Here is a 22,609-nt window from a genome sequence, read left to right on the forward strand (position 1 = left end):
AATTATACGATTTGTGCAATCAAGGAGATACGATAAATATTGAGGGTTTTTAAAAAATAAACTTACCTATAGGATTTCTGTCAAAAAACAAGACAGGAGCTCTCAAAATGGATTGAAACATTCTGTTGTGCAAATTCTGACCAGAATTGACAAGAACTTGAAACACTAGAAGACTTCTTATTATGCCAAATAGTATTGTAGCCACTGTTAAACCTGAAATGAAAAAAAACCCAAAAAACATGAATAGAGTCTCAAAAAAGATATGCATCTTTAAGAAGAAAAAAAGTTAAATATAAAACTGCACTAAAATCAAATTCTCTGGACTTCTGCATATAGCAAGAATCGAAACTTAAGCCTAGGGAGACTCAGACTGAGTGCAGAACACAAGATACATTTGTCACTAGCTTCAGTTACTATCTCAGAATCAATTTAATCGATTTCTCTTTTTCTGTTTGAAACAATTGGTACTTCATAGAAATGTAGGAAATCGTCTGTTAACCCAAGAGATGAAAGTGTATTAAAACTTTCAGCATAACAGTGTTATTAAAAAATTCATTTCACAGTGCTGTATATAACCGTGGCTTGTAGAGGTCACTGAAAATTCAACACTTGCCAGCAGATATTAAACAAGTAATATATACATGGCTGTTTAGAGACATCCTTGAGTGACTCCCAATCAGCCTGAACCACTCATGTCATTCTTCCCCTTGTAAAACACAGCAAATCATTTAAATTATGTGTCTTTCACACTTTGTAAGATGCACTCCTTATGCCACATGAACGAGTCCTTCTAGAGGACTGGTCTGTGGACCCTTTGTCTCTCTTCTGGGCACTACTCTGCTTACAAGGGTGCTACAGGCAAAAACCCGATATAAATAATGAGATTGCTGATGTTCTGCTTGCTCTGCATAATCTCCAATGTGGCTGCCCAAATTCTCTATCAATAAGGGTGAACAGTGAAGGTCTAAACCTTACGTTTAGCAGGGCTTCCAAGCTCCACAAGATCTGCTTCTGAAAATCAGCACAGCTACCTCTGGTCTTGAGGACATGCTGAAGTTAGATCCCAACTATCAGCAGAAAAACCTTGCCTATCCTAAGGGCAGGTTAAAATCATAGACAATTCAGGAACAGCTACAGTAACAGCAGGAAAGAGGAAGGTTTAAATTTTGTGACATGGTTAAGCTATCCCATCCTTCTTCCTTCTGTATCCTCCCAGGGAGCAAAAAAAGGTATCATCACTATTCCATTTGTCTGCTTGCAGTTTATTCTCACATTCTGTGAGGTGCTGTTTTCAAGAAAAAAGATGGTGGCTGGGATGAGGGTTTGTTTGCCTTGTCCCAGCTGCTGTACTCCTGGCCACGTAGGAGAAAACAATTTTTCCAAGAGTAACTGCATATAGCCAAACAGGAAAGCTAGGTCATGCAAAAAGGGAGCAGGAGAGGCACAAAGCAGGAGGCTGTGGCACAACCCATTTCTAACAGCAGTCTGTGGGAGAGACACGAGGAGAGGGATCACATCCTGGGAATCCCACATTTCTATACAAGTTTACTCAGGCCTGGAAGCAGCTGAAAGCTGTTGGAATGACCTTCCCAGGACAAAACACCTGAACAGACCTAATGGCTGGGCAGGAGGAGGAACAAGACATATTTCCAAGTCCTTCACCTGATCTGTCTCTTGGTTTTCCCTGCTCATAAGCTCAGAACCTCAGTACAGAAAGAGAGACAAGGGCCCTTTGTATGTTTGCCTTATAGAAGAGGTGTGGAATTGGTACCTCAGTTCTGGAGAACAGTGTTCCCTGTTAGCAGCAATTTTACTCTTCAAAATCTTTGCTTCACAGAAGCAACAAGGACTAAGAAGGAACTACTATAGTGGGGTTTTTTTGTTGTTTTTCCAAACACTGAGAATCAGAAATACAATGGTTAAATTGTTTTATACTGTTTAAGATATTACAGAATAAGATAAGCTGGACTATTATGTATTTCATATAAAATGTACTATTTTTTCATAACTTTGTCAACTTCACTTACAGTTTTGTGTAGATAATTCAATGCTGTCTGTTCAACCATTGCAAATATCTCACTATGTCATCTAAACACTTGAGTATGAAGGTAACTCTTGTTGTTGTGCTATCTAGAGCAAAATATTCCTTGAAGGATAAAATTTTCACTAATGTGGTTTAGGCTACCAGGTCAGAGAAAGTGAAATGTCCCACATTTAATCATACTGTGCAGTCCACTGGAACAGTTCACGAAATAAGACATTACACAGAGAAAATAAGAGCCAAGTCTATCTGGCTCCTAAATAGCTGCTTTCCAGGCCAAACACAATGTTTTCTGTCAGCCACTTAGATCACATGGATTCCAGAAAACAAACTAAACAAAAAATCCTGCACCTATTCTCTCACCCATGGAGATGTTTCTGAATACATTCAATGCATATACTTCTGGCATTCCACCTGTTTTCTCACACCAATCATTTACATCTCCATGAAGAAATTACCATGCCATACAAAACTGTACATCACTAGGAGTGTTAAATAGCAGAATCTGAGAGCATGCACATGATTTTTCTGTGGCAATTTTTACTACATCTCAGAGCAGTTTTTCAAGATGTTTGGATGCCTGAATGCAAGGATCAACGCCCTTTTCTGAATATTCAGAAGCATAATGCTACCTATTGAAATATATTGAAATGTTTTTTAACAACTTGCTTTGCATGCTCATCTAGGATGCCTTTTAAAAACTTGTTCTTTTGCTATGGCACTTCAGAAGAAAAGTAGCTATGCCAAATTTTAGAAGAGTACAGAACAAAGATCCATTTCTAATCCCTCTTGTCATCCATATAATGACTGAAGATTTAGCTCAATGACTAACTAATATATAGACAATAACCACAACCTTAATGTGACTGACTTTTCAAATACTCAATTCCTGATTCACTTTCCACAGTCCAGGCAAAGCAATTAAAGACTCTGCATTTGACCTCTTTCTTCTGTCAGATTTATTTTATATTATTTATTGCAATCTGTTTAATCAGAAAGCAAGACCCAGGCTTCTGACTTGTTAACTAGTAACTGCTAGAAATCACATTTCCCCACACATTGCTTTGCACCTCTCAAAACTCTCTATCAGATAATAAATAGTTCTTAGACACACACACACGTGCATGTGCAATTACCTGCATAAATTCCCAAATAAAAGTTAAGGTCTAGATGTTCATTCTTGTATGTTCCATTATTTCCATTTGTTGTGAGATTCAACTTTTCTTGATGATTTGCCCTGTGGAAATGCACACAGAAGATAACCATCATCACATATGTATGTTTAGCTGTTTCTAGATTCAACCCTGTTGAAATCTTTACTTCAAAAGATCTCATGTATCCATGCTGTCATGCATCACAACACGAATAGATGCAATTATAGCCCACAATTAGCATCAAGTTTAAATTTTTTTCCCCCACTAAAGAAGTGGAAATCAGAGGAAGATCTGAACTATTCTAGAGCAGGTTCCATTCTCTTTCAATTAAACAAACAGCATTGACTGAAAAGGCAGAAACAACCAGCCAGTTATTATCACCGACTTACCAGTAAGAAAGCCACCAGTCCTGGAGCACATAGGCCACCTTGAGCAAAAGAAGCAAATAGAAGAATCATCTTACAAAATTTAAAAAAAAAAATAGAAAATTAAATTTCCTTGCTATTCTTTCAAGCTCTCTGGGAAAACATCACATATTCAGAAAAGTATGCCATCCAGTCTTTCAAGACCAGCAGCAATTTGCCAAGCACATTAGAAGGTGCTCTACAAAGAAAGAAGTTACCTTAAATTACCTTACATGTTAGCAAACTAAAGGAAAGCAATACACTTTAGCAAACAAAATATAGTAGCTCTTCCTAACGTATGTTAATTGTACATTAAAGAACTCATTTTCTCAGTTCCTAAATTTGCTACAAGAGATATTCCAAAATGCTTTTTGATTAACAAACTTTCTGATGTTACCAGTCCAGAAATTTGTGTTTACAGGAGATAATTACCAGAAACAGGGTTGAAGGAGGATGAGAGAGGAAAGGGAGGGAAAAACTCCTTCTGCCACCTTCCTTCTGTGACAAGAGGTGACTACAAACATGTAACAGCGTTATTATCTCAAAATACACTTCTGTTCATGTGAATTTGAAGTTGTGGGCAGTCTACTACAGAGATTTGATCTCACTTAGCTATTCCAACAGATTCAATTCAAGGACTAGGAAGAAGTAAGATGTTAAAATACCTAGACTATTCTTTCACAGACAAGAAAAATTATTTCCATGAAATGCATTTGAGCTTTCACAGCAAGAAACAGAGAAACGGGCAATAAGGCATCTTCACTCAGCTTACCATTGCTTTCAGTAAGTTTGTAAATAATTTTCCTCTGAAAAAAAATCTTTTACATACCTGCTACAGTCTGCATCACACAAAATATCTGTGTACTCTCTTCCCCACTTTCTCATTCTGCTGAACAGTGACCCTCCACCTAAACTTTTCACATAACCTGCACTTATCAACAGGTGAGCTGTTCTTTGAACACTTCTGCCAGACTCTGTCCTCCCACACCCAGTAAATCTCTTTATCCTCTACAACTGGAAATATTCTGTTTAGGTTTGTTAAACACTGTTTTTATACACCTTATGAATTTCTTCTCTTTCTAAACAAAGTACAGTGGCCTGTAATTTTTGTGCTATGTTGTCACCAAAATAATTATTTTAGTGAGGTATTAAAATTGTTGAAATAAGGGTCAGTGCAAGACCTCTCAATGTTGTACCAAAAATTCCATGCTGACACTTGGATACACTACAAAATTATTAAAAAACACTCAAACATTTTACATGAAACATTACAGCAACAAGTATGCACTATATTAAATAGAAAAGAGGGGTGAGGGGGGGTGGATCTCACAAATCCAAAATACATTCAATATTATTTGTGGCTTCCAACAACTTACCTGTGCCAAAATATTAAATACTAAGAGTATAAAAATCACGAAGTAGTTTGCTCCTGCACTGAAATATTTTCTGTAAAGTTTAAAGTTTATTTTTCCCTCATTGCGACTCTCCTCTGGCACTGCAGACAGTGCATTTTCACCCTGAAAGAAAAAGTCCACAGAATAAACCCCATCAACCTTGCAGTTAGAGATTCAGACTAAGCCACTTGAAAGTCATGGTTCAGAATTAGCAAACAATTAAACAAGGAGATAAAGTGATTATGCATATAAAAACTTTAAATATTGAACTATGGCTATGAAAAAAAAATTAGTCTCAGTGCACTAATACTGAAAAATCTACTCTGCGAAGCAACACTTCAAGGATTTTATTTGCATTGCATCATTAAATATAACACAACATCATATACAGCCAGAAGTATTTAGTCTGACCACTATCCAGGTTCTTCTTTTCATATATACTACCTTCACTCATAACAGCTCCAGAATTAAGGCCTTTACTTGGGGAAGATTCTGTTTTCAGAATGCAAATGTGGGCATACTTTCCTTTCCAGAAAAGCATTTAAAGTAAATACTCTTCTACCAGTATGTACCAACATACACCCAAGACTTACAAATTATCCATAAAGTTCTAATCATCTCCTTGTAAATACCAACAAAGCATCTGTTAATAGGGAAAACAAGTAAAATGACAAACAGAAAGTCATACTAAGCAAACACTGAATGGAGGACACTGAAAAACAGAGAAGGAAAAAATGGTACAGGCATAAAGAAGGTAGAAAAACTATACAATTTTTTTTATTATTTTTACTGTACATGCAATATAAAAAATAGTGCCAGTTCAGTGGACATGTAACAGTTGATTTTGTTGCCACAGGACACGGCTGTACAAGAGCAGTGGAATCAAGAGACCTGACAGATGTGAAAAGAGAAATCCAACCTACTCATCCACAAAAGGTGAGAAGCCTATTTTGGCTTTTTGTTTCTCCAGCTACTCATCCCCATCCAACAGTCTTAATGCTGCAAAGAAGTTCAGTACACCTCCACAGAATTAAGACTGGAGTTGCCATTGGGGCATTAATAATGTAAGTATACTGTTTTGGAGAATACAACCATTCCTCAAAAAAGTATTAAAAAGTCTGCAGCTTTTTTTTTTCTTTTTTTAATCTCACTGCTTTTCATCATAGAGAAGAAACAGAAATAATATCGACCCACAGTGTAAATGTGACAATCATCAGGGACATACAGGGATTGCTTGTTCCATGGACGCAGTGCTAGCACAACCTAGCAGGGTTACAGGAAACCTGCACTGTTTGATGTGAATGCAAACACACCAGTAGAAGGCAACCTCTAGTACAGAAATTTTAGGGCTGCTTTTGCACTGGGCAGGCCAAGAGATAAGGAGGCACCTGGAAGTCACACTGGCACCATACAAAGCCTCCTGTTCTCACCAACAAAAGGGCAGGAGAGAGCAAGGCAGTGGTGTCCCAGGATTACCCCCACAGGGCCAGCTCAACATCATGTGGGCATGTTTATGGGTATGTTGATGCCAGCCACGCCAGACTTTGCATAAAGCCACAGCTTCTACGTGCACTTCCCAGAGCTCAGGATTTCAGGGAAAGTGTTCATTTCAGTTCAACGTTGCACAAACACGTAGGACTGGTCTTTAAAACACTGCTGTCAGAGGACAGGCTGAAGGAAGCAGTGTGGTGGCTCTGGACACGTGCAAGGAACGCTCCCAGCACCCAGCAGAGCTGATGCAGAACTGCACAGACTGACTCTGCTGGGTTTGAACAGCACCACGCTGAGCTGTGAGCTGCCAGCCAAGCACAGCTGGGCAGGTCCTCCACAGGCAAGCTCTCACCTGATAATTCAGTAATCTCTGAAATCCCAATGCTGCAGGGAAAGCCCATATCGAAATTTAAGTCAAAAACCAGCCAGACAAGAATCAAGAGACTTTATCCTCTGAGCACTCACCGGTGGCTGTTCCACAGCTCCATCTTTCTGTGAGTGGACAGATGAATCCTGGGACAAGACAGAGGACTCGGAGAAGGTTCGGTTCCGGGCAGACTTCAGGTTGGGGGTTCCTGGAACTGACAGCTGTTCTGCCACCTCCTCATCTTTTTTCAAAAGGGAAGCAAAGTCGACGCCAGATCTCAGGAACTCTGCATAGGTACCTTTCCCCACCATTTTACCCTACAATCAAGATAAAGTTTTAGTACCTTCATTACACACTTTCCATAAAGGACAATTTTTCTTACCTGTCCTTGCTACCTCTGGGGTTCTGCAGTTGCTGGGCACACATCCCACTGCAGTAACTGAGAAAAAGCCTCTATAGGTTCCTCACTCAGAGGAGCAGAAACAAGCCCTTTAGGCTCTGGCCAGTCACCCTGTAGCAGCTAACAGGGCCAACAAGCAAACAGGATGAGAACAGCCCCAGTTACAGCCAGGGGAGAATCACCTCCCTGGAGAAGCTGTGGGAGACAGCCAAGCCATGCAGCTTTAGGACAACCTGTCAAACCATGTACAAAACCATCATTGTTTTTATATTGCTCCATCCCAGGGGTAAACACCATTTTCTGATCCTCACAGAACCTTACAAGGAGCAACATTGACCATGTCCACGTTTCTTTCAGCTCCACCACACATTTCTCAAGAACTACTGTAACTTTTAAAGCAATCTGAATGGAAAGAAAAAGAGGGACAGTGTCCTTTTTTGCACCATCTCAATACACCAAAAGTAATTTCAAATATTTCACTATCCAGCCTTAAAAAAACACAGGAAAAAAAGCCCCAATTGCAGTCTTTGCATTTCCCCTCTGCCTCTGAGTATCTGGTACAACGAAGACATGAAGGAACCAGCTGTACTGAAGGCATGCTCATTCTCAAAGGCATCTGAGACTATTTCCCAGCCTTAATTTAAAAATGGATTTGTTGTAAAATTAACACAGTTCTTAATTCATACGGAAGTGTAAGAAACAAGAACAAAGCAAAACATTAACACAGTCTCACAGTATATTAAATTTGTAGCAAGGGAAGGCTAAAATTTTATTTCAAAACTGGACAAAATGCTTGAAGAAATAAGTGTTATTAATTCAAGATGATTTATATGCATGATAAAATTCAGAAGTAGATTTTTCAGGGAAGGTATTCCAAGAAAAATCAACTTATTAATAACTGTATAACTTAAAAATCATATGCAGTCATAAGTAGACGGAAAATATATTTACAAACTAAAAATTAAAACCTGACTTTTTTTCCCCTTAGATTAAAAAAGATAATTACAAAGCATAAGTATAGACACTAAAATTACTTACATCCTTTAAAATTAGAATCTGATTTGCAGCACGGAGATATTGCAACTGGTGAGTGACCAAAACAGAAATCTTCTGATGTAAGGCCTGACAAATACATCTGCAAAGAGATGGAAAGACAATTAAAATTAAATGTCCTAAAATATTTTAATTATTTCTGGAAAACCTCTTATATTAAATTACTCAGTTTTTAAAATAAGAAGATGACCATGCTTACTAGATTTACAAAAACTATATAAAACCTTAACACATTCCTTATTTAACTCTTTAAGTTTTCTAGGTAAGGAAAAGAAATAGAATTATTTCTGGTCCGGAAAAAAAGAGGAGACAATAAAACATTTCATTAAAATTGCCTTAAACATTCCTGTAACAAATGTATATGTCATAAGCTGAAATGCAAAGAGATTGTTTTTTAAAAATTATACTATAGGAAAGAGAAAGAAGGGCAAGATACCATGGAAAATGGGAAAAATACAGTCAGTAATTTCTTTGAGAGAAGCTTCCAGACCAGCTGTAACACTGAGCCACAGAGACTCCTGGAGAATTAAACAGTACTACTGATCTAAGAAAAAAAACCCAAAACATTCCAAAATAATTCATAAGTGTTTATTTTTCCAGCTGGTTCACTGAGGCTTAGTTTCATCATCCATCTACTTTTAGAAGTACTGCTCTGTATAACTGAAGAACAACAACCAGGTGAAAAGCCGAATTCTAAGTGACTCAGAATCTGATAGTGTGACCCCTTCTCACTGATGATACAGAGAACCCAGGGAAAGCCTTCTCAGCACGGGATGTAACTGGTCCAAGAGTTCAGACATCTGCTGCCACAACCTTTTTACCTGCCTTTTAAAACCCCACATTGCTCACCTTTCCTGGGATTGCCCACTACTCTCAAGAGGCACACTTTGTTAGACTGTGAGCACACTTAATGCATGATAACAGGACAAATTGTTGCACAAACTCCATTCACCACTGTCACATTTATTAAATACACAAGCACACACACAGGTGTGCACACAGTCACACAAGATCCAGACAGAGAACACCCAAAGGCTCTTCAACCTTTCCTGAGTACAAGAAAAACCGAGATGAAGGGACTCTTAAAAGTTGCATCCTCTTCCCCAACTAAGAATCAATTTAAACATAAAAATGTTCCTGTCAGAAGTTAAATGGGTTCTTCTCCACGTTTAAGCTAAACAGAAATTTCAACATCCCTGAAAATGTATTCCAGGGACAAGCTACCATCATCATTACAAAATTTTTCTCTGAAGTTCAAGTTCACATCCTTTGGTACAATTTCAATCCATTACATCCCCAAGGGCCCCTAGACCAGTTCATTCCTGTGTACAAAATCCCTTCATACTTCAAGTCCTTCTCCTCCAGACATGAAAGAAAAACAAATAAAAGTAATAAAGAAGTCTCCCAAATAGACTTTTCTTTTAAGTTGCAGATAGGCTTCTTTCTTTTTTGCCTCTCTGCCCTGGACACCTGAATCTTCCCAACCATCCATACTGGAGTATGAAGCAGGTCTATAAATTTTTTGAAGGGCACAAAATTGAAACATTATTTCAGCTGAGACCTTACATGCACAAAACACAATAGGAGCATTATTTTACTTGTACTGCCACATATAGTGCTGGTCATAAATCTCAGGGTGCCATTTCCTTAAGAAGGGCATGAAATTGCTGAGCCATACTGGGTTTGTGATCTACTACACTCTACACCTCCTTTTCCACATATAATTTTCCACATAATTACCATACTACTGATCCCTGCTCATTGTATGTCCATACACTCAACACTTTGCACTTTTCCCTGCTGCAAGCATCCACTGATTCACATCCCATAGCCAAAACTTCACAAATACCCATCCGCTTCCAGAACTGCCTTTAGCATTGCCTGGTTTTCTATCACCTGAAAAGGCACCACCAATGACCTTCATATATCATCAGAAATATCAGACCTCTCCAGAAATTACACCCTTCCAATTCAACAAAAATAAGCAACGAGTATTTTAAGTTAACAAACTTAAGTAACAGGATACCATAATCCATTTGAAAAACCCACTGCACTTTGACAGCAAACTGCTACACAATTAAAAAGTAATTAGCTTGAGCTTTGATAGTGCAGAGCATGAAGCAGGAGACACTGAGAAGGGGGCACACAACAACACAGTGCTCCCCCGCGGAAAGGCAGAGTCTCCACACTTAGTGCATGCAAATCTTCATTTGTTCTTCCTTCCCTATCAGGTCTGCTTTTCTTTCAGGCAAGTTTTTCTGCAATCTTTTTTAAGTTTTTATCTCCAAGAACCAGCTTTCTTTCACCTCTGCAAAATGTCTCTTCTTTAATGATTCTACTTTCTTCCTTACCATTCTTTCTCCCTCTCCTTTTTGGAAGTTCACATGCAAGTTTAACTTTACTCTAGTTAATACTTCACTCCAGTTAATACTTATATTCAGTTCAATGAAAATAACCACTGAAATTAAATTAAATCAAATGCAGAAGTGCTCACAGGCATAAAGCCTTTGTTATATTCATTTACTTCCTATATTTGTTTTCCTCTCACTGCCGTTTAAATTTAAGTAGTTTAGGGAGAACAACCCCCTAGTAAGTTTTGCACATTTGAAAATTTACAAAATTTTTTTAAAAGTGTGCTATGCTTGCCAGAGACAAAGAACCTACACACCCTACACATTCTATGCTGCTGTCTCTGTTTCTACTCTGCTGCTTCTTTTTCTATGCCTACCTTGATAATCATTTATCTCCACCTCATGCCAAGTCCCAGTCTTTAAAGTAGATATGACTGTTCCACAAAATCCATTGACCTGTTCCAGGCACCAGGTAGCACTGGATGGCTGGAGAAAGTATATAAATAAACATAGAGAGATGCTTCCTCTGGCACACATTTCCAGCTTCCAGAGTCCATATATTAGGAATTTTTTGAGCCAGAGATCATGGTGTTCAAGTAGATCTTTCTGAACCTTTTCCATATGAATTCTGTCTGATAGTAGGAATGATGTGCATACCACTCCCTAGAACCATCATAACTTTAGGTCTGATTTTAAAAGATTCCTAAACTGTCCTGTAACTCTGTGCAACTCTGTCCATTCTCACAAGCACAGAGGAGAAAGAGAAAGAAATCAGGCTGATCATCAATTTAGACTGCTACACAGTTCCTGTCACTGGAAAAGATACACAGGAAGGAACAATACCTAGAGAAAGGCATGTCCCAATGAAATATAAATCTCACTCTTAACTACATTATTTTTGAGTCAATACCACCGGTGGTGCACAATTTAATTTCTATCTAAACGTGATCTGAAACCATATTATCCTGACAATATATAGATAAACAGGGAGAGTAGGAAATTCCTTGGGATCCAAGTGCAATTGTATCATTTTCTTAGAAATCCCAGTCTGCTCCAAACTTCAGCATACAAAGAAAAGTGCTACTGGATCTGTGATGGTAGTCCCTCATTTTGAAACTAGAGGTCTCAAAATATGGGATTTCTTAAAAGTTAATTAAAAGCTATTTTTATTTAAATAAATACAAAATAAAGGCATCCTTTCATATCCACATACAAATATGTAAAAAAAAAATATAACTATACTGGCAACTCCCCACTGGTAAAAGGCTGAAGCATGCCTACTATTAACTATAAAGAGAACTCACAGGAAAAAAGGCAACAAATAACACAAAAATAGGCAATCCTCCATTTATATCTTCCTGGGTCCCAAGGAACTTGACCAGGATGGAGGAATTAATTGAAAAACTGACTTTATCTACTCCATCATCCACAGAAAAACTTGTCTGTATCACAAAGAAACTCTTAAGAGCCGCAGTCTCTTATTAATTATATCACGGTCTGTTTTCCCACTGGAGCTGCGCTACTTGCATTCTTTCTCATTTGGAAAGTATATATATATTTTAAACTGTTTACTGCAGTAGCTGACTAGAAAACAGAAAAGCAGCAAATGTAATGAATCAGCCATCCACATGCCATAGCTTTGGGGAATTACTAGGAATATATCTATCTTCGATGTAAACACATAGACTAGACACTTGTAAAAAAAATAAACTTTAACATAGAATTACAAGGGAAAAAAGAGCGAGTGAACCGAACAATATCCACTTCAGATTCTCATTAAAAAATCCCCTGTTTCTTCCATCTTGCCTATTGTTTTAAGCCTCGTGGTTTGGACTCCTGGGGGGGCAGCCTGCATGAAGTGGTGTTTTGGACATTCCTCAGCACCATGTTCTAAGAAATCATTCTTGCCCAAGTGCTCTCTGTCTTCTCCACATTTCTAGCACTATTCAGGAAGCACTAAAGTACATGCCTTGCCCTTTTTTTTTCAAAGCAGCCTACTGAACATAACGCTCTCCCCACTACCCCCAGTACCTTTACAGATTCCACGAAGGCCTCACAAGACAACTTCCGTTTGTAAAAAATCCCTCCCTTAAAATCCTGTGCAGGGAGGCATTGTTCAGTTTTCCTTCCCACTACTACTCCACCCAGTCCATTTTCTAAAAAATGCTTTCATTCTACTTCTTTGTGTTTTGCTCAATCTGATGTGGAGTTGTGGAGAAAAAATTGAAGTACAGAAACAACCCCAGCTACTTGTCTTGAGTTTCAAATTCTCTGAGATAACCTCCTTATTCCTCCTCATCTTCACACACTTATCAGCAAAACACACACTGTGCTCACAGTGCAATGGCTTCTATCTCCTTTATGGTTTGCACATGCAAAAATCCACACTTCCAGGTTTGCAGCAGAATGTAGATGCTGCCAATGTCACAGCTCACATGAAAAGTCGAGTAAGCTGAAGAGACAGCCTGACCTCCTTCACAAGGCACCACAGTACTTTCTTGTCTCCTTCTTCATGAAGAGACCTTAAGACTTCAGGGAGAGACAGGTTAACAGCTCAGGTGGGTGCACTTTCAGAACTCAGGCACTGATACAGTCAGATGCTGGAGCTGCAGAAAAATCTTGTGCAGAAACAGAAAAGCAGCAGCTGAAGCCTAGAAAGCTTCAAAAGGCATTAAAGGAATTTGATAGCATACGTGAACTACAGAGGTGATGAACTCCATCTATCAGTCGTGGCAGCTGAAAAATGAACCTAAAGCCTAAGCAGCATAAAACTCTTACTCCATACTAGCCGACAGAAACAAACAATAGCCTTCTGAAGACATCAATAAAATAAAGCAAAATGTTAACGGGGTTTCAGAGGGTCCAGATTTGAAACTGCAAACATCAACAGGATATACAGTTTTCAAATTTAGATACTAAAAACTTCCTTATATGGGGAAAAAAGAACGTGCATGCCACTGTTATTCAGTGCAATTTCTATTATGATTTCTGCAAGTTTTTATGATTATCTAGGGGTGGACAGGAGAGAACAATAGTATAACCAAATTAATTCATGTATTTGGAGCGTGGAATTCAAAGGATGCAAGTATGCTAAACAAAACACATTTATTAAAGGCGTCAACCAAAGACTACTGAATTCAATTTACAGAAGCTTTTCCTTCTAGTTAATTCTGGATTATGCCTTTTAACATCGAGAGTTGCAAGCTGTGAAGAAGTAAGGACAAAACACTGGCTGAGATTAACCAAAGTATTCTGATACATACCTATCTGCCTTAAATTACACAGTTTCAGAGGGATGGAGAAGAAGAAACTCAATGAAAAGGGAACCTGACTTTTAATAAACGCTCTCCTGCTCCTTTGGAAATGGGGGAACGTCCAGTATCCCTCTCTTATATAGTAATCTTGTACATTCTCTTTCCCTCTAGTTCTGCTCTCTGCAGTCTACTCTGCAGGCCACATGCACTGTTTCACCTACCCAGGAGAAATTTCAAGACCTAAAATGAAAAATCATTCAAAAATCTAAGATAGTTCTGTCCTCTCTTTTAGCCAGTTGAATTAAGTGCTTATTACTAGAAAGTAAAGCTCTAGCAAACTAAGAAGCAATTTAAAATCCCACCACATTTTATTCTTCACTCAGTACTAATATTCCTAAACCCCATTATTCATAAACCCCAATATTCATGTATGAAACTCAACATTTTCCTTAAGAAAATGGCATATATTCCCTTAAGAATATTTCTATTTATAATATCTTCAAAAGAGATTTTTACAGGGCTTTTAAAAATAAAGAACAAAATCAACAAAACAGAGAGGGGAAGAAATATTCCAATTACATAAAATAGGGGAAAAACAAATCAGAAAGTGAATGTACAAAGTTTTGTGAAGAAATCCATCTCCCCAGAAATGCTTTCTTAATTTTTTCCGTAAGGAACTACAATATAACAGTGGTATTTTAAATCAAAATAAAGCAGTAACATACTTTTCAAACAAATGTCTTCCAACTTCAGCATCTACTGCACTCAGTGGATCATCCAAAAGATAGATGTCTGCATCCTGATACACGGCTCTAAAAGGTTAAAATAATTGTCAGTATCACAAAGTCTTACATTAATTTACTTTAGTCACTGGAGTCTGACAATTTATAAATTTTAGAAACAGCAAAAAACACTAGCCTGGCCAGATTTACACGGGCCTTCTGTCCCCCACTCAGAGTAGCTCCACGATCTCCTATTACTGTTAGGTCACCATTTGCCAATAATTCCAAGTCCTGTAAACAGGAAAGAACAAATAAAATTTTCTTTAAATAATTTTAACTTCAAAGACTGACAAAGCTGTTTCAATCTAACATTTCTTATTTGAAAAGTATTAACATAACACATTAAAATATAAGGTTTCATACTAAATGTAATATCTGCAGTTCCTTTATGACTCTATGCTTTCAGCAAAAGGTAATTGATAAAGCAGAAAAAATAGATAAGATCCTAAAGTTCACTTTTTCTACAGCTGTGCCAGAGGAAAGTGCACTACTACCCTCAGTCTTACAAGGAATGTTTATCGGTGATTCAGAAAAATCAAATAAAATATAAAAAAGTCTAGCAGTAAATTCATTAGTTTTATTAGAACAAAATTAGCTGTCACAAAAAATAACTATTATAGGTAAATTATCTTGCCAATATCCCTAAAAACTGCATTGCTTTTACTCTTACTGCAATGTATTCAGGAAAATTAACTACAACATTCATCACACAGACTTGGTTAATTTGGGACTTCAGGACTGTGGATAAGACAACAAAATTACACAGTGCTCCATGTCGTATTATTGTATTTTCTATTCAGGAAATACAGAAGTTTTACACTGAGCTACAAAACATACTCTGAAAGCTTATTCACAGCTTTTATAAAAAACATACATTTGCAAGAAAGCTGTGAAAGCAAATCTACCATCAACATGAAGTGGGGACTTTTTTAATGCTGTTTGCTGTCTTTTAAAGCCATTAAAACCTTATGTTTAGACAACAGCATGACTGAATATCAGCAGGAGATACTAAAACTCTATCTGCTAAGTGTAAAAAAAGGTTCATTACAGTAACCATATGCTTTTCACCTCTGTCGCTGCTGACAGAAATATCATAACAAACTGCACAAAACCTTTTTAGCTGCCAAGCAAAATGTCTGTTTCTTGACAAATCTGACTTAATCCTCTTCTGTATCTCATGTCACAAACTCCTTTGCACACAAACCTTTCAAATATATTTTTTCATAGAACTACTTGGGTTCAGCATATTCTCCAGTACATAGCGCTAAGGTTCTTTTGATAGCTATTGGCAATGCATAATACACAGCAAACATGACATTTATTTCAAAGGAAAGCATATAGGATATTTACAAAACGAAAGTCACAAAGAGTGTTAGCTTGATCACTTATTTTCTGCCTCTTATTGCATTTGCACACATCCCTACCATAACACGCGTGAAAAGGGCTAAAATGTAATTATGAAACTAAATAATTGGGAACAGCTTTTCCCAAATTTGTCAGTGCTTCACGCATACTATACCTCCCCCTAGTGGGAATTAGAAGAGGATGTCTTACACAAGGATGGCAAAAATAATCACACATTTCTGATAAGCAATAGGAGTTATTTCACATGCTACTTATAACAATCAATTTCATCTACTGTACATTGCAGCATGTACTACAGGTCTGAAAGAACACTTAAAATAAAAATAACCATCATGGAAAGAAAATACACAAAGAGAAAGCCTTACCTTTTTAAGAGCACAGACTTTTAAAACATTTTCATATTTTTCTTTCTCATATTCCTTGTCAAACAGTATATTACTTCTTACAGTGCCAGAAAACACCCAAGGCTGCTGAGAAACATAGGCAATTCTTCCAGTAACATTTATCAAACCTTTGTCTTTAGGCAGTTCACCAAGCACGGCACTTAAGAGCGAAGACTGGAAAAGATTTTTTTAGAAAATACAGTAAAAATGTAAAAGTTTGGTTGCATTAAAGACTTCACAGAGATTGAGCAATGTTTACTGGCACGATGGCCTATTTCACCTTGTGTCTCAAACCACTGCCAACAGTAGCAAAGCACCAGTACCCTTTTTATGCAGTCTTGAAGGAAAACACAAAATACTCCATCTCACCTCCATGTTTAGCTCCATGTCACCCCCTCCCTACCCAGAAGGACATTGTTCTATCTTGAATGCCAGTATCCTGATGTGGAATGTGTGATTATATACATAAAGGAACTGCATATTTTCAGGTTTCTAGTTTTCACATTTAATAGATTCAAAACCTCATGGAATGGTGTAAATATTAAGACTTACTTTTCCAGCTCCTACAGGACCAATCACAGCCAGTAACTCCCCTCGTCTGACAGTAAACGAAATATTTTGAAGGGCTGGGGTTTCTAAACTCTGGGGATTTAAGAAAAAGTCAGGATTTCTCAGTAATGAAATATAAACCATCGAAAAAAATATTTAGAAACAGAAAACAATGTGCACACACCACTATAAACTACCACTCCATAAGCCCACCATATTTTCAGGCAGATGTTTTTTGCTCTTTCAGAAATGCACAAACACTTTCGAAAGACCCTCATCCTTCACCATGAACGTGCAACACAGCTAAAACAGCATTCAAGGAATAAGGAGGCCAAAGGCAGCAGAAGCAGGGCTTCCTCAGAGCCCACCTGTCTGGGTGGCAGCCTGGGAAACACGAGCTCTATGCAGGCACCACACCAGCATTCCCAGCACGACACACTCAGTGACTCCCAGCACACAGACAAACAGGGCTGAGGCTCTCAGAGCCTCAGGAAAGCCAGGCCTGTGCTTGCTCCAGTCAAGGCTCTACGCAAAGTAAAACCAGAAAAATGCCGTTTGATTTTACACAACTTCGTCTTGTATACTGGATATTCATACATACTACCCCAGGACTGTCTGTTTAATATTCCTTTCTAGTATGCCTATCCTTTACAGTATGGATGAGCTGATTTCCCAACGTATTTTCCACCTCTTCTATCACAGTTGCAAAAATGCCGACTTGTGGAAAGAAAGGATGCCCATGTCTTTAGCTATGCTAACCAGCAATTTCTAAGGACCTGGTGCAGCTCTCTCTCATTAAAGCAAAATACCTTTGTAACAGAATCTGCCTTTACATGCATCTTTGCCTGCATGAACTGTGACTGACACTAAAATGCAAACAGTAAAAAATGTATGCATTAAACCCCCCCTCCCCAGACAAGTACTTCGATTAAAGGACCAAACAAAAACCCAGCCTTTAAGCTCCAAAAACAGAAGAGCAAGGTTAAGAATACCTTAAAATCTCCAGCCACCTTTTGAAGTTCAGGTGGCTGAAAAGGCCACCACGCTAACTCCACACAAAAAATGACACAAGACAGGAAAGTTCTGGGACTGCAAAAGGAGCAAGCCTGCAATTCATTTCCAGTTATTTGGGAAGAAGCAGAAACCCAGTATCCATCCACATCTGTGATGGCTGGGATAGCACACACGTGCCAGGAGAAATCCCTGGCAGGCACTGCAGGGCTCGCATGAGATCCTCTGGCTGCGAGAGCCAAACTCGGGCTCCTTGTGCAGCTCTGCGAAATCTCTTTCACTGCCACTGTAAATTCCCACAAGGTGGCACCAACGGGACTTTTTGCCTTTTCTCTGCACAGCCCCAGCCAGCATCTGACCTCCAAGCTGATTCCAAGAGTACACAGCTCAGGTGCTCACCTAGTGCTAAGGTCAGGAGAGCTCTACAAATCTATGGCAACCAGAGATTTTCTTTTGTTATACAGACTTTGTAGGAAGATAAAATATCTCTTATTAAATCAATGTTTATATGGGGACATAAATAAGGAAAAACTAAATAAGCTTTCAGATACACAGGCCCTTCTTCAGACCTCTTGAGATTGTGCTTCGGTATTCACAGATGTGCAAACACATTTCTGCCCATATAAAAAATACTTTTAAAATGTAACCTAAGAGCCAAAAAACATCACACAAAGCTTTTAAAAAGTTTTTAAACTACTACTGTCATACTATACATTAAAGCAGTACTGGAAATTATCATAGAGCCTACACAAAAGCAGTAATTCAAGCAAACAGCACAGCCACACGCACCTAAGGGGCACAGTATTTTTGCAAAATAGTATTCCTTATAATTAAAGACAATTTATCCCGAATTCATCACACCTGGTTTTAGGCACTAAACTGAGGCACTTAAATTAGAGCACAGGCTCTAATATTGCAGCTAAGTTAACCTGACAGCTCATTATCACAAACGTCCCAGTTCCCCTGTGCCCTGTCAACTTGCTGTGTCTCTAACTTTCCTCCTTCTGCCTAACCTTGCAAGCGTTGCTCATGGGTCTCAGCTATCAGAAAGCAAATCTCATTAAGTGATTCATAGTCTATTGCTTTATTCCTCTGAACTGCTCCACCACAAGGTCATACAAATCAGCATTAACAACCAGCATAAGGGAGGCAACAGACAGAGAACGCAAGGACAAGAGGACACAAGAACAATCCCTTCAGGGGTGGCAGCTCCTTAGGTGAGCTTGGGCAGACCTTACACGTCCTACAGACAAGAAAATGAAACAGTTCTGCCTACCAAAGGGATACAGAGATCATATATTGCATAGAAGTATTATACTACTTAGGCTTTTCATGTAAGGACTAAAATTACAAGGGACAATTTGGCCTCTGTTCAAATGCTAAAATTTTAAATCTGAAGTTGCTCAGCAGACAGACTGTTCTGTAAATTCAAGGAACATCAGTCAAAAGCTGTACTGAAGAATCCCTAGCTCCATACTGGTATCAGACTAGCCTGCAGTACTAAAGATAATACTTCCCTAAGTAAAACTAGAGTGTGACCAGGAAGTAATTGGTTTTGTTTCTCTCTTAAGAAATTGTAACACATCAGACTAGCCTGTAGTACTCAAGATAATACTTCCCTAAGTAAAACTAGAGGGTGACCAGGAAGTAATTTGTTTTGTTTCTCTCTTGAGAAACTGTAACACAGCATGTTAGGCTGTTTCCATAAAATCTAATAATCTCTTTTTTACTTCAAGTGATTTTGGATTCACAGGTTGCTTCTTGGTTGTTCTTTTTTAGTATCACTTTTGGCAGACAACGTGTAAAAAATAAAAAAATTTATCAAGCCAATGTAGAATGTCTGTACAGAGATCCAAAATGTCTTGAGAAACCTAGTCAGGGTAGGAAGCTAAGCCTGCTACTTGACAAAGGATAACATATTTATATTATGCCTTTCATAACTCATCTCTTATCAGAACTTAACACTTTTTTCAGTGAGCAAGTCTATAAAATTATTTTGCATCATTTTTAGAGTATATAATAGAAACTTTCTGAGCAGATCTTAACAGTTCTGAGAGAACTGTTCTTTTCCCATGTACACTGTAATTAAATATAAAAATGAAAGTTTCACTAAAAGTTTTTTAGATGGCTTGTTGATTTGGGTTTTGGGTTTTTTTTAACTGAAAGGAAACCAGTAATTCCAGTCACGCTACCCTGCTTTAGGCAATATAAACAACTCATGAAAAAAAAAAAAAAGTGTTTTATGAGCACTTTATGCAACCATTTCCTATAAATCGTTAGTGGTGGTACCAAAGTCAGTTTAAGAAGAAAACAAAGATTAAGCAATACACTGCATTTTGCATTAGAATGTATCTAGTCTTTCATATCAATTAATTTTTAAAAACTTGGTCAATGCCTCAGAAATACTGATGTCAACAAAGAAGTTTGAGAAAGTAAAGCAGAATAAAATAGCAATTTTCTTTTGCAGCTGAGTAGCTGCAAGTAGGTAGATACTCATATTTCCACACCTGATGCTCCTTGGGACACAGCATAGGCAGGGGAACAGGGTTTAGAAAGGGAAATATGTGATGTCTTATTTGTATTATATTTATATGCAAAAGTCATTTTTAGAGCTTCCAGCACTTGTATTGGAGACTGAAGTCTCTCTTGTGTGAGGATACTGGCAGTTTGCAATAGCACCAACAATTCATCATGAATTGCTGCTTACCACAGCAATTAAAGTTTTAAAACAGAAACAGTCAACCTTTGCCTTTCTTACATAAAAGAGATATGTAATAAATTTATCACGTATTTATTGTCCCTTTTTGTAGCCATTCTGGTGAGTTTGGTGCATTTTAAGCAGAAAAAAACGGTCTCAAAATACAGAGCAACAAATATGTGCTGACTCATCTCTAAAGCTTTCAAATCTGTTTTGAGAAGTATAATATTGTACTGGTTCTAGACTAATGGACTGATCAAGCATTCAGTTCACAGATACAAACCCTACACGTTGCTGTGCTGTCTGTTCTTAATTCCAATTTAAGTACCTCAGCCACAATATAGTACTGCTTAATAAAAAGTTATTTTCCTTGAGAAATGCAAAGTTTTTAATTTAGTATAGTATTAAGAAATAGCTGCTTTTAAGATGTACTCCATAGTATTTTCAGTATTATTCTGAAAGGATTCTCAAATACGAAGGATGGAATACAAAGTATCAGCACACTAGACATACACACACTGCATTTCAGACTTCAAATGCTGGCAGCACCAATACACTTAATATGTAAGTAAATTTACCTTATCCCAGTAGCAAGTCAAATCCTGAGCATGAAGAATGATATTTTCATTATTGCCTTGCAGTTGTGGCTTGAAGTGTGAGACCTCATCAAGCATCAGAAAGTTCTGAAAAGAAAAGCAGAGGATATTGCCTAGTGAGATGGAGAATGGGAAAGGAACCCAAACATGTTTTTTGAAAGCAGCATTCAGAACATTAATTATGGGGTTGGAAAAAGCAACCACAAACTCATCAGACAATTACATTTCCAAAGCAATACACAACTACAACAGTGTACCTCTAACTAGCTCTCCCTCCCATACCTCCTTCAGATTTAATAGGAAAGGACTCTAAAACCACCTGCTCAGTAAAGAATTTCAGAAAGAAATGGATCTCAATAACCTGTCCCGTCTTTTCCTTGACTCAGCAATAACTTTTAAAATTGTTCAACTTCCTTTTTCCATGCAGAAAAGGTGAAACCCTCACTGCAACACCTTCTCATTCAGCTGCTTCCATGGCAAAGGCTTATGTTATTTCATTGGAAGAATAATGAGAACACAATAAGCAGCTATCCACTGTCTCTATTAAAGCATTCTTCAAGTGACCAATAGAAGACAGAACACTATGTGAACATTTCCTCATTTTAAAGCCCAGGACTTTAACAATAAAAGAAACCTGCTTCCATCTGCATAACTGGCTCACTGCACTTTCACTACTGCACTTCTACTCTACATTACATCCCAGACAGCAAACCTTTCCTTCAATTTGCATAAGCATGCACTTTGTACCATAGCCACACTTCTACCATCCCTTGCCTAATGCTAGATTATAGCTCAAACACATTTAGAAAAAAGGAAAGGGGCTATTTCCACAGAAATGTTCAAGGATAACAGCTACCACAGTTTTACAACATAACGCAAAACATTCTTTTATCCTTTGACTCAGGGAGTCTAAGGACCCTAAATAGGCAGCAGCAGACAATATTTTGGGAAGAGAAGAAATGTCTTGATTGTAGAAGCCAAGACTAGTTAACAAATACCTAGCTAAGAGTTTGCAGATGTGAAGTAGCTGCTGAAGACTTACAGAAAGCAGTGACTAAGAGGAAGCAGGAGGAGGATGTCAGGAGCCATGGGAGGGCAGGGAGATTACTGCCAGGCTTTTACTGCCACAGAGATACTGCTGAGACTGCAGCTCGTGGGCATTGCTACAGAGAGCAGTGAGAAGCCAAGCATTTTAACATGGTGTCCATGGTGTACAACACACTCTTGTTCTGCTAGCATCAGACTTCAGCACTATCAATGCTCGTTCTTCCTGAATTTGAGTCTTCACTCCAGCACTAAAAGCAGCCACCAGACAG

General features: G+C 38.1%; 1 protein-coding gene across 2 annotated transcripts in view; it reads right to left on the reverse strand.

Moving 5' to 3' along the window:
• Window positions 1-22,609, reverse strand: part of ABCC4 (ATP binding cassette subfamily C member 4 (PEL blood group)) — a 141,555-nt gene that overhangs the window by 90,270 nt on the left and 28,676 nt on the right. For both annotated transcript variants that reach the window (XM_014881347.2, XM_088159824.1), the window contains exons 9-19: window positions 21,276-21,380; window positions 16,992-17,081; window positions 16,422-16,613; window positions 14,828-14,922; window positions 14,635-14,721; window positions 8,290-8,386; window positions 6,950-7,168; window positions 4,976-5,116; window positions 3,585-3,622; window positions 3,178-3,278; window positions 67-213 (exon numbers count right to left, since the gene is read on the reverse strand). In XM_014881347.2, coding sequence (XP_014736833.1) covers window positions 67-213; window positions 3,178-3,278; window positions 3,585-3,622; window positions 4,976-5,116; window positions 6,950-7,168; window positions 8,290-8,386; window positions 14,635-14,721; window positions 14,828-14,922; window positions 16,422-16,613; window positions 16,992-17,081; window positions 21,276-21,380 — 1,312 coding nt within the window. The remainder of the gene's footprint in view (window positions 1-66; window positions 214-3,177; window positions 3,279-3,584; window positions 3,623-4,975; window positions 5,117-6,949; window positions 7,169-8,289; window positions 8,387-14,634; window positions 14,722-14,827; window positions 14,923-16,421; window positions 16,614-16,991; window positions 17,082-21,275; window positions 21,381-22,609) is intronic.

The sequence above is a fragment of the Sturnus vulgaris genome, chromosome 2, assembly GCF_052056855.1.
Source record: "Sturnus vulgaris isolate bStuVul1 chromosome 2, bStuVul1.hap1, whole genome shotgun sequence".
In the NCBI taxonomy this organism is placed as follows: Eukaryota; Metazoa; Chordata; class Aves; order Passeriformes; family Sturnidae; genus Sturnus; species Sturnus vulgaris.